General features: G+C 41.1%; 1 protein-coding gene across 2 annotated transcripts in view; it reads left to right on the top strand.

Annotated features, from left to right (window-relative positions):
* Nucleotides 1-13,250, top strand: part of PPP6R1 (protein phosphatase 6 regulatory subunit 1) — a 104,840-nt gene extending 91,590 nt beyond the window's left edge. For both annotated transcript variants that reach the window (XM_044281720.1, XM_044281719.1), the window contains 3 exons: nt 2,465-2,660; nt 4,906-5,028; nt 7,129-13,250. In XM_044281720.1, the coding sequence (XP_044137655.1) occupies nt 2,465-2,660; nt 4,906-5,028; nt 7,129-7,132 (323 nt within the window). In that variant the 3' untranslated portion in view covers nt 7,133-13,250. The remainder of the gene's footprint in view (nt 1-2,464; nt 2,661-4,905; nt 5,029-7,128) is intronic.
* The last annotated feature ends 363 nt before the right edge of the window (nt 13,251-13,613 follow it).

Genomic DNA, 13,613 nt, shown 5'->3' with positions numbered 1-13,613 from the left:
ACAACCCCCTTGTAAAGTGGCTGTCAGCTTAAAGGAGTTGTCTGGATTTTAGATGCTGATGACCTAACCTTAGGATAGACTATCGGTATTAGATTGCTGGGTGTCAGACAACTGGCATCCCCAGCAATCGGCTGTTCTCTGCAGTTGGTGGCCCCTGAAATGAGTGGGTGAAGCAGAAAGCTTTGTCCACTCTATAGCGGCCATGATGGGTTTCTGCAGCTCAGCTCGCATTCACTTGCTGGATCCCACTGATCTGATATTTATGACCTATCCTAAGGATAAGTAATCAGTCTCTAGAGTGTGGACAACCCTTCAATATGCAGTCCTATGTAAGGGCAGCATATTATAGCTGCAGGTCCATACGATTTGTAGCCAAAATTACACGAAAAATTTAATTTGGCTGAAAAAATACACTGGACATAGAGTTGATATGTCTAGTGTATGCATGAGAATGTTCTCCCCTCTCCTCATGCATAAGCAGCTTGTCATTCACCTCCGTGGGATGATGCCTCTGATCCCACTCCTGGCGCCCTCAGCAATCAGTTGATTTTGTTGGGGGAGCCTTGCATTTGGTGCTGTGGTATTACATGTTGCCATCCAAATGAATGGGCGACCTTGTAATACATGGTAGGTTCAAGTCTACTGGAACAGGAGATGGGACCCTCCGCTCTATATGTTCTATACCAGTGTTCCCTAACTCCACTCCTCAGGGCCCCCCTGACCGGCAGGGGGGCCCTGAGGACTGGAGTTGAGGAACCCTGTTCTATACTGAATAAACATACAGGTCCTTCTCAAAAAATTTGCATATTGTGATAAAGTTCATTATTTTCTGTAATGTACTGATAAACATTAGACTTTCATATATTTTAGATTCATTACACACCAACTGAAGTAGTTCAAGCCTTTTATTGTTTTAATATTGATGATTTTGGCATACAGCTCATGAAAAACCCAAATTTCCTATCTAAAAAAATTTGCATATTTCATCCGACCAATAAAAGAAAAGTGTTTTTAATACAAAAAAAGTCAACCTTCAAATAATTATGTTCAGTTATGCACTCAATACTTGGTCGGGAATCCTTTTGCAGAAATGACTGCTTCAATGCGGCGTGGCATGGAGGCAATCAGCCTGTGGCACTGCTGAGGTGTTATGGAGGCCCAGGATGCTTCGATAGCGGCCTTAAGCCCATCCAGAGTTTTGGGTCTTGCGTCTCTCAACTTTCTCTTCCCAATATCCCACAGATTCTCTATGGGGTTCAGGTCAGGAGAGTTGGCAGGCCAATTGAGCACAGTAATACCATGGTCAGTAAACCATTTACCAGTGGTTTTGGCATTGTGAGCAGGTGCCAGGTCGTGCTGAAAAATGAAATAGTCATCTCCATAAAGCTTTTCATCAGATGGAAGCATGAAGTGCTCCAAAATCTCCTGAGAGCTAGCTGCATTGACCCTGCCCTTGATAAAACACAGTGGACCAACACCAGCAGCTGACATGGCACCCCAGACCATCGCTGACTGTGGGTACTTGACACTGGACTTCAGGCATTTTGGCATTTCCCTCTCCCCAGTCTTCCTCCAGACTCTGGCACCTTGATTTCCGAATGACATGCAAAATTTGCTTTCATCCGAAAAAAGTACTTTGGACCACTGAGCAACAGTCCAGTGCTGCTTCTCTGTAGCCCAGGTCAGGCGCTTCTGCCGCTGTTTCTGGTTCAAAAGTGGCTTGACCTGGGGAATGCGGCACCTGTAGCCCATTTCCTGCACACGCCTGTACACGGTGGCTCTGGATGTTTCTACTCCAGACTCAGTCCACTGCTTCCGCAGGTCCCCCAAGGTCTGGAATCGGTCCTTCTCCACAATCTTCCTCAGGGTCCGGTCACCTCTTCTCGTTGTGCAGCGTTTTCTGTCACCCTTTTTTCTTCCCACAGACTTCCAACTGAGGTGCCTTGATACAGCACTCTGGGAACAGCCTATTCGTTCAGAAATTTCTTTGTGTCTTACCCTCTTGCTTGAGGGTGTCAATGATGGCCTTCTGGACAGCAGTCAGGTCGGCAGTCTTACCCATGATTGCGGTTTTGAGTAATGAACCAGGCTGGGAGTTTTTAAAAGCCTCAGGAATCTTTTGCAGGTGTTTAGAGTTAATTAGTTGATTCAGATGATTAGGTTAATAGCTTGTTTAGAGAACCTTTTCATGATATGCACATTTTTTGAGATAGGAAATTTGGGTTTTCATGAGCTGTATGCCAAAATCATCAATATTAAAACAATAAAAGGCTTGTACTACTTCAGTTGGTGTGTAATGAATCTAAAATATATGAAAGTCTAATGTTTATCAGTGCATTACAGAAAATAATGAACTTTATCACAATATGCTAATTTTTTTTGAAGGACCTGTACAATTATTAGCTGGTATATTCCGGTGTGTTTTTGTGTCTTTTTTCCAAACGCTCTCTCTCCAATTATCTAGAAACCATGAACACCTCAGCCACACTGGGTATCTCCCAGGAGGGTCTAGCAGCTCCACAGTGTTCTGCTGCAGAAACGGGTACAATAACACCATCTTCCAGTGAATCTGGGGATGAAACCACATGCACGTTGACTTTAAATGGTGAAACTGCAGAGCCTGTGACGCAAGATGAAACTGTGACAGAAGATACTAACAGGTAGAGTAACATTCCCCCACCATGGAGATTGGGTTGTTCTGCGTGGTCTTAAAGTGTTGTTTTTTTTTTGTTTTTGTTTTTTTAAGCATAAATTGGTCAACATATGCTATTTATCGCAACCCTGACCCACTAACCTTAGTGAAATGTGTATGTCCACCTTAAAGGGGTTGTCCTGGAATACATCATTTCTAACAGGTGCCGGCAGCATGTCTCCACAAGAGACTCTTCACTGCTTAAGCCAGAGGTTGGAGATACAGGAGGCAGGGCGGAGGAGGATCAGGTGAGTATGATCCTATCAGCAGGCAGCCCGCACTTGTTAAAATTGTGTATTCCTGGGCAACCCCTTTTAAGGCTGCACAACCATAAAGAAATGTTTACTTTCAGGTACTAGAATTCTGTTCCCGATTCTGACCAGTGACAGATCAGTGATTGGATAGTCATTTGGTTTTATGTTATTCAACAGAGAATACAATGGCTTCAATAGAAGTCTGTCTACAGAAGTGAAAACCTCTGGAAATTATGGCTTTTAACAATTTAAACCTGTGCACTGTGACGAGGAATTGACTCGCTCAGTCCCAAACTATACTCCGGGGAAAAAAGCATTTCCAGATATGTAAATGATAACAGGTCAGACACTGGGTTTTGCCACAAGAGGGTGTAAAAGTGTTCCCCGCTGCTTTCAGAGACTACTTTTAGGTAGTGTACATCTTGGTGAGCGATTTGTTGACTGCTAGATATATCCCTCCACAACACACTTGAAGACATTTTGCCCTGTTAAAAACCTAGAGAAGGGGGGGGGGCCCATAATTGGACTGTGAGAAGCAGGACAGTTGTTTCTGACCTAGCGGTTAGGAGGAGTTGTTCTCCTCACAATCTGACATTGTACAGTCGGTGCTACTAGTGTCGGACTGTGTTTACACACGACACACGCCTTTACTAGGTTTAGGGCTCTTTCACAGAGTTTTTTTTTCTTCCTGGGATTTATAGGACAAAAAAAGCCAAAAATAATGACCAACCATCAGCATTTTTCAAAGCCTTTTTGGGACATTTTTTTTTAGGTGTTCTAGCACCTGACATTTTTTGAATGCTTTGGGTTCATTTGCATGCCAAGAGATGTGACCCTGTAATGTGACTTTGTATGTAGAGTTTTATGGGGGGGGGGGGGGAATGCTATTTAAGAACACCAACACAAATTTCACATTATATATATATATATATATATATATATATATATATATATATATATATATATACATACACAATGCAAAGAGAGAGCAGCAGCACTTGTGGATGTAGTCGGGTGCAGAAATCCTCTGACCTTAGGCCACTCGGTCAAGTATGGTTATATAAATTTTCAAAGAAGAGGCAGCACTCCAGAATATCGGTAAAACGACCCACTTTAATTTCCCCTGTGCAACGTTTCAACTGCTCCTTGCAGTCTTTTTCAAGCATGATGCTTGAAAAAGACTGCAAGGAGCAGTTGAAACGTTGCACAGGGGAAATTAAAGTGGGTCGTTTTACCGATATTCTGGAGTGCTGCCTCTTTGAAAATTTATATAGAGATATAGAGATATAAAGATAGATAGAGATAGATAGATAGAGATAGATAGAGATAGATAGAGAGATAGATAGAGAGATAGATAGAGAGATAGATAGAGAGATAGATAGAGAGATAGAGAGATAGATAGAGAGATAGATAGAGAGATAGATAGAGAGATAGATAGAGAGATAGATAGAGAGATAGATAGAGAGATAGATAGAGAGATAGATAGAGAGATAGATAGAGAGATAGATAGATAGATAGAGATAGATAGATAGAGATATAGATAGATAGAGAGATAGATAGATAGAGATATAGATAGATAGAGATATAGATAGATAGAGATATAGATAGATAGAGATATAGATAGATAGATAGAGATATAGATAGAGAGATAGAGATAGATAGAGAGAGAGATATAGATAGAGAGAGAGAGATATAGAGAGATATAGAGAGATATAGAGAGATATAGATATATTTTGAAGCATAAAAAAAAAAATTGACTGAAAGAACACACCTCATGGTTTGTCCTGTGTTTAATATTGCCCATGGGCTTCCAGGTCATGGACCTCCATTGGTTTTAATAGCGAGAGAAGGTGGTATACAAACTGGATTACACCTTCTACATTAGACCAGAGGCTAATTAGATCTTCATATTGATGGGGTATGGGTGACTTTACTGATGATCTCCTTTTTGTGATGTAGGGTGGAAGATAGAGCCCCATCTACCTCACAGATGGATAGCATTGCAGAGTCTAAACAACAGAGCTTGGAATTAACAAACGACACTTTAGATAAGAACTCTAACAAAAACCAGACAGAAATCCGGTAAGAATGTGAATAATGCTGCTTGTTACAGTTTTGTCCTGCTTGTAGGGAAAATGCGTGTACCGCAGTGATCTTGGTTTCAAGGCCTCATGCACACGACCGTTTTTCACTTCAATGGGGCCGCAAAAGATGTGGACAGCACTCCATGTGGAGATCAGGGGACCTGTTACCTCGATCTAATTGACCGAAGCCCCAAGCCAGCTTCAGAGTCAATTAGATGTATATATCATCACAGGCCACTAGGTGGCAGCCTTGTATTTATATAGTGCTATTGAAGTCTTCAATGATGGCTATTTAGCCATCACTGAATACTATGGGCAATCGAATGATTGCCAGTTATTGTCACACAAGGCGACTTAAAAAAAGGAAAAAAAAGTTTTTACAAATAAAAAAAAAAAAAAAAAACTAAAAGTTCAAATCACCCCCTTTCCTTAAAATAAAAATACTTAACCAATAAAAAAATTATCATGGGCATTGCCCCGTATTAAAATATAACAATATTAATGGCATACGGCAAATGGTGTAGCGGGGGAAAAAAAAAACAAAAACGCCCATTTTGCTGTTTTTTGTCACTTCTACTACCCAATCATTTTTTTAAGAAAAAGTGATCAAAAAGTCGCACACACTTAAAATTGGTATCACTGAAAAGAACAGATTGTCCTGCAAAAAATGAGCCCCCACACAGCCCTATACACATTGCTACAAAAAAAGTTCTAGGGGTCAGAATATGGTTATGAAAAAAACAAAACATTTTTTTTTCCTCAAAGGTTTAATTTATAATTATTAATGTTTGGTATAGTTGGAACCGTACTGACCTGGAGAATGAAGATAACAGGTACCGCATAGTGTACAGTGTAAAAAATGTATAAAATAAAAACCTTTTATCCCAATTCTACCCCATTTGGAATTTTTTTTTTTTTCCTCCGCTCCCTACTACATGGCATGCAACCGTAAATGGTGCCATTAGAAAGTACAACTTGTCCTGCAAAAAAAAAAAGCCCTCATAAGGCTATGTGAATGGAAAAATAAAAAAAGTTAGGAATATGGGAAGGCGGGGAGTGAAAAATGAAAAAAAGCAAAAATGGAAAATCCCAGGGTCCTTAAGGGGTTAAAGGGGGTTGTCTGGCAGTGGAACATTTCTTTTTAAAAGGCTCTGACTGTTGGTCACAGACACTGCACTGATCCCTAAATGCTCTCGCTCCTGGTTCCCTGCTGTTCTATACCTCCTGCTCCACCTTGACACTCAGGAAATGAGTGCTCAGCCAATCATGGCCTAAGCTATGATCCTCTCCTCACTGATTGGCTGAGTGGTAATTTCCTGTGTGTCAAGAGGGAGAAGGAAGTAGAAATCATTGAGTGATCGATAAGGTGAGTATGACCTATTACTATTTTACACCATTGTGAGTCTGTTCCCTTCCTTTTCCCTTCTTTTGTTCCAAAGGAAGGGAATGAATATCCTCTGTGATACAGTGACAATCATTTTGTGATTCTCTGTACAGAAGATATAATTCATGCTGAACTATCTGTACTGTTGGCAGCTGATTTGCACTGAAATGCACTTGTTTTTGATGGTCCTGCATTCTTCAAGCATAGTTTTTATTTTGCAGTTTTTTAAAGGGGTGTTGTCCAGCCTTTAATTTATGGCCTATCCTCTAGATAGGCTATCGCTAGCTGATCGGTGGGGATCTGACACCCCACAACCCCCTCCACTCTGCCTTTCTTTGTAGCTCCTTTGCCAGGAGTCGGGGCAGTTGCGAGCACTGTCCTCTAGAACAGTGTTTCCCAACCAGTGTGCCTCCAGCTGTTGCAAAACTACAACTCCCAGCATGCCTGGACGGCCTTTGGCTGTGCGGGCATGCTGGGGGTTGTAGTTTTGCAACAGCTGGAGGAACACTGGTTGGGAAACAGTGCTCTAGAAAGTGGACAGTGCTGTGTAGTTCTGGTGCCGAGTTCCTGCGATGGAACAGCTGATTGGCGGGGGTGTGGGATGCCACATGGCAGTTAGTATAGGATAGGTCAACACTTGAAGGCTGGACAAGCCCTTTGAGATAAATCATAAGAAAAACACGTGTTCAGCTTCTTTATTTCTTATGGTTCTAGGTAAACGTTGTCCCCTAATCTGGCATCAGAAATATGACTGAACATCCAAAGATCTGCATTAAGTATACGTATGGATTTTAAACAAGGACAAAGACCAAGCCTCCGTCTCCGTACAAGAAAGTTTGAGAGACAAACCCAGAATCCGCTGTAATCCATTGTATACGAGAAGATTGTGAAAGCAAGAGACAAACGATACTATTTTTTGCACTGAACGTTAATAGCATATATGTGTTTGTGTATGTATGTGCATATATATATGTAGCATATTATATGTACACACATCTGTCTCACACATGCTTTTATATATATTTATATATGAAAGTGGCAACGGTAAATACAAAGAAAACCGAAATTAATGAAATCTAAATTATATAGAAACTTTATTTTACTCTCTTTGAATGGCAGGTGACGCCACAGACTTAAGCACAATAAGTCAAAACCAAATCTTTATTTTTTTTTTTTTTTTTTTTTTTTATATTCTTACTCTTCCCCACTTGAAATAGAATAAAAAAAAAATGTCTATGCAGTAATTGGCCCGTGGATGTAATGCCTCGGCTGGATTATTGTCCTTGTCAGGCGTAGTTGTGTAATTCCATCTTATTGTCAATTGCCTCTGATTAAAACGTTAACTTTTTTTTTTTTTTCTCTCCCCCAATGTCCGACCCATTTATATTCTAAACCATGAGCATCTGATTTTGTTTGCCATAATAGCTTTTCTGTAAAGTGGTTACCAAAAAAATCCTCCTACAATGAGAAAAATCTCCTAAGTTGTTAGATTCTCAGTAATAATATTAGCAGTGCCTTATTGTCATCCCATAAACGTGTAACCCATTAAACTGTACTAGGAATGACATGACCCAGTCTATGTGTATATTGTGCATCCTGAAAAGGTATTTGGCCTTCATTTCAGTCTTTTGCAGCTAACTCTGGTTCGCAGACATTTGCACAGATCCTGTCGTCTGCTTCAGAGCTTAAGTGGTGATCTGGGGTTCTGCCAGGCGGCTACACCAAACCTGTCCCCAACAAGTGCTTCAGACACTGGCACTATACATTGCCAGCCCACAGACTCAATGTGTCCTGACTGATAAAGGGTCACGTTGATTTTGTTCAAACGGATCTGTACAAGTTAACCCCTAAAAGGCTGGGCCACTTTATACAGCTACTTGTACAGATACTGCCCTTGGTGTCTGCCAGTTATAGGTGTGTAAAGAGCACTTGCCTCATTACAGGAATACTTTCATCTCTTCTGAGACGCTATAAAATCTGTAGTAGTGTCCAAGCAGGAAAGTGATAAAAAATGGTGTCAGTCACCAGCCAAGCCAGTAGTTATGTGAAAGCCTGTCTGTAAGCTGTTCGGTGTCCGGAAGCCTGTCCCTTTATAGATCGTTGGAGAATTGAATTCCCTAGGTATTTCTAAATTAGAAGCACATTTTAAAGAATACCGGTCACTCCTTCTGAAATGTCTGTGTTGGTAGACACTTAAAGGGGTTGTGCAGCGATTCATATTGATGACCTATCCGTACGATAGGTAATCAGTATCTGATCGGTGGCTGTCAATCAGCTGTTTGAAGAACACTTCTAGGAACGGCAGTGTAATGACGAGTACTTGCGCCATTCACTTGTACTTACACTATGCCGCCGCTCCACAAGGGGAGACGCGTAGTGTAGCGACCAGGAAAACAGCTGATTGGTGGGGGTGTCGGACCCTGCAGATCGAATATTGATGACCTATGCCGCAGATCACCCGATGAACAACCAAAATAATGAATCATACGGACACTAAAATCATCGTTTCTTGGCAGCGGATTGTGGTGTCTAAACAGCACCATGTTGCCCAGAACCAATACAGTTGTATGAGGCCGAGCAATGGCAGTACCCAGGAGGTGATTTCTACATGTAAATGCAGCGCTTCACTTCCACTGACGAGCAGCCAGATGTCAGGAAAGAACACTTCCTTCCCGACAGCTGTGTGCCGCAGCACTATATTCCCTATGAATTTACAATTTTGAGGCATCTTTTGTTAGGTGTCTGTGGTATTCCTGTTATTCCTCCTGGAAATCAATAGGTTAACAGTCGCCCTTGTCACTCGGGACATGTCCCTTCGGTGCTGGCATTCTAAGTGGATAGTAAGAATGGTACCTTTATCAATGCATTGTTTTCTTCTCCAGGAGGATTGGCAGGTGCAGATGCTCTAGAATTATTTCCTAGGGAATAAGACTTTATTAAAACAGACATGTCAGGATCAGATGGACCCCCTATAAATGTAAAATTCAATATTTATTGCAATATACTGTAGGCCAGACAATGACCTCTGATGGCCAGTGGACATACATGAAGGTAGTACATATCTGATCTATTATTTGTGCTAACTATAAAGCAATAATGTGCATGCCCATTTTTAGTTGGGTTCACATGTTCTGTTTCCTATGGAGTTGACGCGGTATGTATACTTCTGCAGAGGCACTTTACTTCATGCCTATATGCTGTGTGATAGTGTCACCAGTCATGCCCATGTCTTTGTCCATCATATGTAAGCTGAATTCTGTTGCAGTGCTATTTACCAGCCTTTACTTCTGTTCTGTAGCCTAGCTGGTAGTCCCTATTCTAATGCAGTCCTTTACCCTATGTCAGCTAATGGCCCATTTCAAAGATATAAATGTGAATGGGTAAGGAAGAAACTGGGTTCCTGAGTTCAAGAACTCATAAGGCCCCAGTGGGCAATTAACAAAGGTTAGACTTTTTATATAGAGTATAACTTTGCAGTATGACCTCAGTACTCTACTTAAAACGTGTTTTTGTGACTATTGCTTGATGTGTGCCTTCCATTGATTTCAATAGAGAAGTGGTGGAAACTGTGCTATCAACTCCCTACTGAAAACATGGACTAGGACCTTTCATTCTTACTATCGGTGGTGGTCCAAGAGTTGACCTTGACAGATGTGCAGTAGCCAGGAAATTCCCTTGAATTCTCATTCTGTATAGTATAAGCTATCATTATGATTTTATGGACCACTGTGACTCTAGGATCACAAGTATTCTTATTGGGTTGTTGGGTGGGGTTCATTTTTTATTTTTATTTGCTTTTTTTTTCCTGTTGCTTTATGTATGTTCAGTTACAAAGAAAACCATGTCCTAATATTCCCTATGGTGTATGGGCAGTGGATTGTTAGAGGTCCTCTACCAAAAATACAGTGTTAAATACTGTAAAAAAAAAAAAAAAAAAAAAAGCTAATACTTGTAATCCCCATGAAGTAATTCTTAGAACTTTGCATTGTAGCATCCCTCTGTTACCCCCCCAGGAAACTGTACACAAAAAAAATGACAACTGTCTCTATACTGTCAGTGCTGATTGCATAGTGTCAGACTGTGCGAAAGCCCCTAAACTTGTAATACTTAGTTGTTGGTTTATTTAGGAATAGCAGAGGACCAGTAGAACAGAAAGTTCTGAGAAAAGATGCTCTAGATTTGTCCTTTCATGTGGAATAAAAGTATTTAGTAAAATAGACATGTCAGGAGAGGTGACAGGCCCCCTCTAAATTCCTTCATGCCTTTTTGTCCTTTCTCTGCTGTCACTTCCATGGCAATTCTGCCTTTTCCTGAAGACCTTAGTAATCTGAGATAGACCGGTTGCCAAAAATCCTTCCATATGGCACTGAAAACTGGTTAATCTATGTATCCATGGCAACTGTCTTGTCAGATATGACGGGCATCATTGACACTGTCTTGACAACTCAGGCTGCACTTAAAGTAGTTGTCTGATTTTCATGAGGAAACCGGACAACCCCCCGAATCCTTCTGCTATAAAGAACCATTAAGTACTTGCCCAACAGATCCCGCACCGCCGCTCCAGTTCTCCCAGTCGGGCTCCATTTATCCAGCTGCAATGGTAATGTCACATCGACAACACGTGACTGCTGCAGCCCCTCAGCAGTTAACCTGTCAAGGCCAGTGGCTGCCTGCAGTGGGGGAAGTGTTGTCAACATGGTGTGGATCTGTCTGGTAAATACTAACCATCACCAGTTCTTTCTTGCAGGCGGATCCCAAGGCTTGTCAGGTTTCCTCCTGAAAGTGACCAAACGTTTGAAAGGTTTTATCTGTGAGATGGGAATATAGGTGTTCAGCACCGTTTAATTATTGAACATTTTTAAAGGGATTACCCGGGACTATTTTATACTTCTTTCCAGTTCAATCCCAAACCTGAGTTTGGCCACATTTTGAACAGTCAAATCAACTGATCCCAGAAGCAGCAACCAACCAGCCAGGTCTGTCCCCTGCAGCAGCCGCAGGGGAAATGTAGGATTGCATTGTGGCTGCCTTTATAATAGAAGAACTGCTGCCAGAACAGGAGCCAGTTATACAGAGGGCTCTCGAGGGTGTCCTAAGCGGGAGACATCCTCTATGATGTCCATATGCCCTAGCTGGGATTATAGACAAGAAGTAGTCTTCACGAGACAACCCTTATAAAGCTGTACACCTTTGTGTAAATAGACATGTCCATATACCAACCTATGTGTGTAATAAACTGAGCAAATGCGGACCTCCAGTTCCACACTCGGCCACTGTATGGGAAAATAGAGGACATTACAGTGCATTATATGGCATCAATTTCTTAAATCCGGTGAACCCTTTTAAAGGGAGTCTGCCATCAGCAACTTCGCTATGAGTCCAACTGTGCCATTTTGTAGAGATCTGGGGTTCCATTGCAGGCTTACTTGAAATATGCAAATGATGCCATTAGTGCCATGAGAGTGGTGGCACAGAAGCTTTGCTACATTCATTGCTTAGCCCTTCACGAAATCTCACTTGGACCTGTCAATCTGAAGGAAGGGCTAGGCAACTGAATGGAGAAGAGGTTCTGTGCCGTACTAAAGGCATCATTTGCATAAGACTATAGGGATGGCACAGTTGAAATCAGGTGATCGAAGCCCATCTGGCACCATGCTTGGTTTTCAAAGCAATAATGCCAATGACTCACTTTAAAACAACCACTAAAAATGTAGAACTACCTTTTGTGCCCCAGAACACAGCGATTTATCCTTCTGTCACACATCACTGAACTAATGCAGATGAGGGATTAGGCAATGGTGCTGTAGCTATCGGCAGTGGGTTCGATTTTTTTATTTATTTTTTCAGTTGTAATAAATCAGCATTTTAATTTGAATGTGCCTTTCACTGGCCCTGTGTGGTCGGTGCATGTCGACTGTCCATGTAGTTACTTCCAGAGAAACACCATAATGGTAGAAGTGTAAACCTTGTTGTGTATCCACCTTGCTATCCGATGCCTTCCCCAGCATTTATGTGAAGTCATTATGCCACTTAGCAGCAGGTCGGGATTGTTCATTTTTTTAATTAAAAACAAAATGTTAAAAAAATGATTTCAAATATATCAGATAATTTATATATTTTCTTTTGCAACTTTGAGAATATTTTAAATGTGTCCCTTATTTTTTTTCTTTGCTGGAAAGAAAAATAAATTATACATATACTTGCTTACAGTGTATATGTATTTTATGTTTTGTGTGTTTGTGTTTATATGAGAGTTTGGGTAATAATTTAAAGAAGTTTTCTGGGTGTTTGATATTCATGGCGTAGGGATCTGGCTTCTGTCACTGCCACCGATCAGCTGTTTAAACAGACAGCTGCACAAGGATGAGCGCGCATACCACACACAACGCCGTGCATTGTATAGCGGCTGTGCTTTGTATCGCAGCCCACGCACATTCACTCTAAGAGGCCATGTGATAGAGGAATGTGACATCACAGGCCTAGGAAGAGGCTGTGGCGCTCACAGGAGTGCTGCAACCTCTTCAGTCAGCTGATCGGTGGGGTGCCTGGAGTCACATCCCCACCAATCAGATATTGATGACCTAAACTGAGAATAGTCCATGAATATCGAATTCCCAGCAAAACCTCTGTAAAGATGAATATTCAGAGGGCAATGCATAATTCACATAAACTATGTTGTATTAGGGCGTGATTATGAGACAAATGCATTTTAAACCAGGGCCCCTAAAGATTTAACCAAGTGGGCGGAGTTTGGAGATTTTATACCACTTTCATGTTAGTGAATGGTAATGAACTGGTTGTAAAGTGCTATATGAATAAACGTTATTATATGCTTATTTTCATTATTATTAGTGAACGTTTCTTTAGTTGGCTGAGCATCAAATGGGATTGATGCAACTACACAAAATACACAACATAGCAGAGTTTTGGTGAAAAAGTACATAACTGATAGTTCTATTTTGTATTATTATATTTTTTTCCATTTAAGAAAAAACCTTCAAAAAAGTATGTCAAATATCAGACCTAAAAACGTTACACCAACACTTTGGCAATCCTTTAACCCCTTAAGGTGATGGCCATATTTCACCTTAAGGACCAGGCCATATTTTGCAAATCTGACCAGTGTCACTTTATGGTGAATAACTTTAAAACACTTTTACTTATCCAGGCCATTCTGAGAGTTTTTTTTTTTTGTCACA

Source organism: Bufo gargarizans, chromosome 2 (genome assembly GCF_014858855.1).
Source record: "Bufo gargarizans isolate SCDJY-AF-19 chromosome 2, ASM1485885v1, whole genome shotgun sequence".
In the NCBI taxonomy this organism is placed as follows: Eukaryota; Metazoa; Chordata; class Amphibia; order Anura; family Bufonidae; genus Bufo; species Bufo gargarizans.
This window is presented reverse-complemented; position numbering and strand designations above follow the sequence as displayed.